Genomic DNA, 3413 nt, shown 5'->3' with positions numbered 1-3413 from the left:
GCAATTCGCACCTAATTGGATGGAGCCCTATGGCTTTATCTCTCTCCAAAGCTTAGTACATAGACCCCTGCGTGACATAACTCGGGACAGATGGGGGTGTAAGGGATAATGATGCCTGAGGTATATATATATATATAGTGCATGCAATAATACTACAGCTGTGAGGTAACACGAGTGACGTCACCACTACAGGGCAGGACACGTGACCGGTCCTTCCCCCCCCCCCCCCCCCCAGCCCGCTCACTCTCTCCTTGTTGCTATAGAGACCGTGCGAAGCGAGCCGCAGGAGCGCGCGCCCCCCTCTCAGGCTCAGCGGCTGGGCTGTTACTGCGCAGGCGCGTTGTCCTGGGCACGCTCCTCCTTTTGCTCAGTGCGCGCGGGTGTGGGGAGTCAGGACGCGAGCCTCCCCGGCTCACGTTCAGCAGCAGCAGCTGGCTCTGTGCGCGCCCCCCGCCGGCCCTCTGTGCGCGCCCCGCAGCCCCTCACGTCCAGCAGCGATCCTGTGCGCGCGGCCCCGCCTCCACCTCTCAGTCTCTCTTTCTCCTGCGCGCCCCCGCCCCCCCATCTCTGTGCGCGCCCCCCCATCTCTGTGCGCGCCCCTGGCTCTCCCTCCGCAGTGTAGCGGGCAGGCAGCAGCAGTGTATGTAGCGGCGGCTGCGGGGCTCCCGGGAGGAGGATGTGCTGCTGCTGCTGCTGCTGCTGCTGCTGAGAGAGAGACAGAAGATGGCGGAGCTGCAGATGCTGCTGGAGGAGGAGATCCCCGGCGGCCGGCGGGCCCTGCTGGACAGCTACACCAACCTGGAGCGGGTGGCGGACTACTGCGAGAACAACTACATCCAGGTGACAGAGTGCCCGTATGCTGGATACTGCATAGACATCACTGAGAGGCAGTGCCCTGCGCTGCCCCTCACTGACCCATTTATCACCTGAGAGACACCCTGGCTGTGCCCATATAGCCACCCTCTGCTCACACTGATGGCATGCCCTGTACTGTATAATAAATACCCTCTGCCCTGTACTGTATAATAAATACCCTCTGCCCTGTACTGTATAATAAATACCCTCTGCTCACCCTGATGGCATGCCCTGTACTGTATAATACCCTCTGCCCTGTACTGTATAATACCCTCTGCCCTGTACTGTATAATACCCTCTGCCCTGTACTGTATAATACCCTCTGCCCTGTACTGTATAATACCCTCTGCCCTGTACTGTATAATACCCTCTGCCCTGTACTGTATAATACCCTCTGCCCTGTACTGTATAATACCCTCTGCCCTGTACTTTATAATACCCTCTGCCCTGTACTTTATAATACCCTCTGCCCTGTACTGTATAATACCCTCTGCCCTGTACTGTATAATACCCTCTGCCCTGTACTGTATAATACCCTCTGCTCACACTGATGGCATGCCCTGTACTGTATAATAAATACCCTCTGCCCTGTACTGTATAATAAATACCCTCTGCCCTGTACTGTATAATAAATACCCTCTGCTCACCCTGATGGCATGCCCTGTACTGTATAATACCCTCTGCCCTGTACTGTATAATACCCTCTGCCCTGTACTGTATAATACCCTCTGCCCTGTACTGTATAATACCCTCTGCCCTGTACTGTATAATACCCTCTGCCCTGTACTGTATAATACCCTCTGCCCTGTACTGTATAATACCCTCTGCCCTGTACTGTATAATACCCTCTGCCCTGTACTTTATAATACCCTCTGCCCTGTACTTTATAATACCCTCTGCCCTGTACTGTATAATACCCTCTGCCCTGTACTGTATAATACCCTCTGCCCTGTACTGTATAATACCCTCTGCTCACACTGATGGCATGCCCTGTACTGTATAATAAATACCCTCTGCCCTGTACTGTATAATAAATACCCTCTGCCCTGTACTGTATAATAAATACCCTCTGCTCACCCTGATGGCATGCCCTGTACTGTATAATACCCTCTGCCCTGTACTGTATAATACCCTCTGCCCTGTACTGTATAATACCCTCTGCCCTGTACTGTATAATACCCTCTGCCCTGTACTGTATAATACCCTCTGCCCTGTACTGTATAATACCCTCTGCCCTGTACTGTATAATACCCTCTGCCCTGTACTGTATAATACCCTCTGCCCTGTACTTTATAATACCCTCTGCCCTGTACTTTATAATACCCTCTGCCCTGTACTGTATAATACCCTCTGCCCTGTACTGTATAATACCCTCTGCTCACACTGATGGCGTGCCCTGTACTTTATAATACCCTCTGCCCTGTACTGTATAATACCCTCTGCCCTGTACTGTATAATACCCTCTGCCCTGTACTGTATAATACCCTCTGCTCACACTGATGGCGTGCCCTGTACTGTATAATACCCTCTGCCCTGTACTGTATAATACCCTCTGCCCTGTACTGTATAATACCCTCTGCTCACACTGATGGCATGCCCTGTACTGTATAATACCCTCTGCCCTGTACTGTATAATACCCTCTGCCCTGTACTGTATAATACCCTCTGCCCTGTACTGTATAATACCCTCTGCTCACACTGATGGCGTGCCCTGTACTGTATAATACCCTCTGCCCTGTACTGTATAATACCCTCTGCTCACACTTATGGCAAGCCCTGTACTGTATAATACCCTCTGCTCACACTGATGGCGTGCCCTGTACTTTATAATACCCTCTGCCCTGTACTGTATAATACTCTCTGATCACAGTGATGGCGTGCCCTGTACTGTATAATACCCTCTGCCCAGTACTGTGTAATACCCTCTGCTCACACTGATGGCGTGCCCTGTACTGTATAATACCCTCTGCCCTGTACTGTATAATACCCTCTGCCCTGTACTGTATAATACCCTCTGCTCACACTGATGGCCTGCCCTGTACTGTATAATACCCTCTGCTCACACTGATGGCATGCCCTGTACTTTATAACACCCTCTGCCCTGTACTTTATAATACCCTCTGCCCTGTACTTTATAATACCCTCTGCCCTGTACTGTATAATACCCTCTGCTCTGTACTGTATAATACCCTCTGCTCACACTGATGGCATGCCCTTTACTGTATAATACCCTCTGCTCACACTGATGGCGTGCCCTGTACTTTATAATACCCTCTGCCCTGTACTGTATAATACCCTCTGCCCTGTACTGTATAATACCCTCTGCCCTGTACTGTATAATACCCTCTGCTCACACTGATGGCGTGCCCTGTACTGTATAATACCCTCTGCCCTGTACTGTATAATACCCTCTGCCCTGTACTGTATAATACCCTCTGCTCACACTGATGGCATGCCCTGTACTGTATAATAAATACCCTCTGCCCTGTACTGTATAATAAATACCCTCTGCTCACCCTGATGGCATGCCCTGTACTGTATAATACCCTCTGCCCTGT

At 50.9% G+C, this 3413-nt stretch overlaps 1 protein-coding gene across 15 annotated transcripts in view; it reads left to right on the top strand.

Moving 5' to 3' along the window:
- Window positions 1-401: 401 nt before the first annotated feature.
- The window catches only part of ABI2 (abl interactor 2), a 250251-nt gene continuing 247239 nt past the window's right edge, over window positions 402-3413 (top strand). For 3 of the 15 annotated variants that reach the window (XM_088465615.1, XM_088465613.1, XM_088465606.1), the window contains exon 1: window positions 405-840. In XM_088465615.1, coding sequence (XP_088321741.1) covers window positions 724-840 — 117 coding nt within the window. In that variant the 5' untranslated portion in view covers window positions 405-723. Of the gene's footprint in view, window positions 841-3413 lie in introns of all 15 variants that reach the window. The other 12 variants (XM_088465621.1, XM_088465616.1, XM_088465607.1 and 9 more) reach the window with 8 other exon arrangements.

This window comes from Taudactylus pleione, unplaced genomic scaffold (assembly GCF_031769625.1).
Source record: "Taudactylus pleione unplaced genomic scaffold, aTauple2 ptg002045l, whole genome shotgun sequence".
Lineage (NCBI taxonomy): Eukaryota > Metazoa > Chordata > Amphibia > Anura > Myobatrachidae > Taudactylus > Taudactylus pleione.
This window is presented reverse-complemented; position numbering and strand designations above follow the sequence as displayed.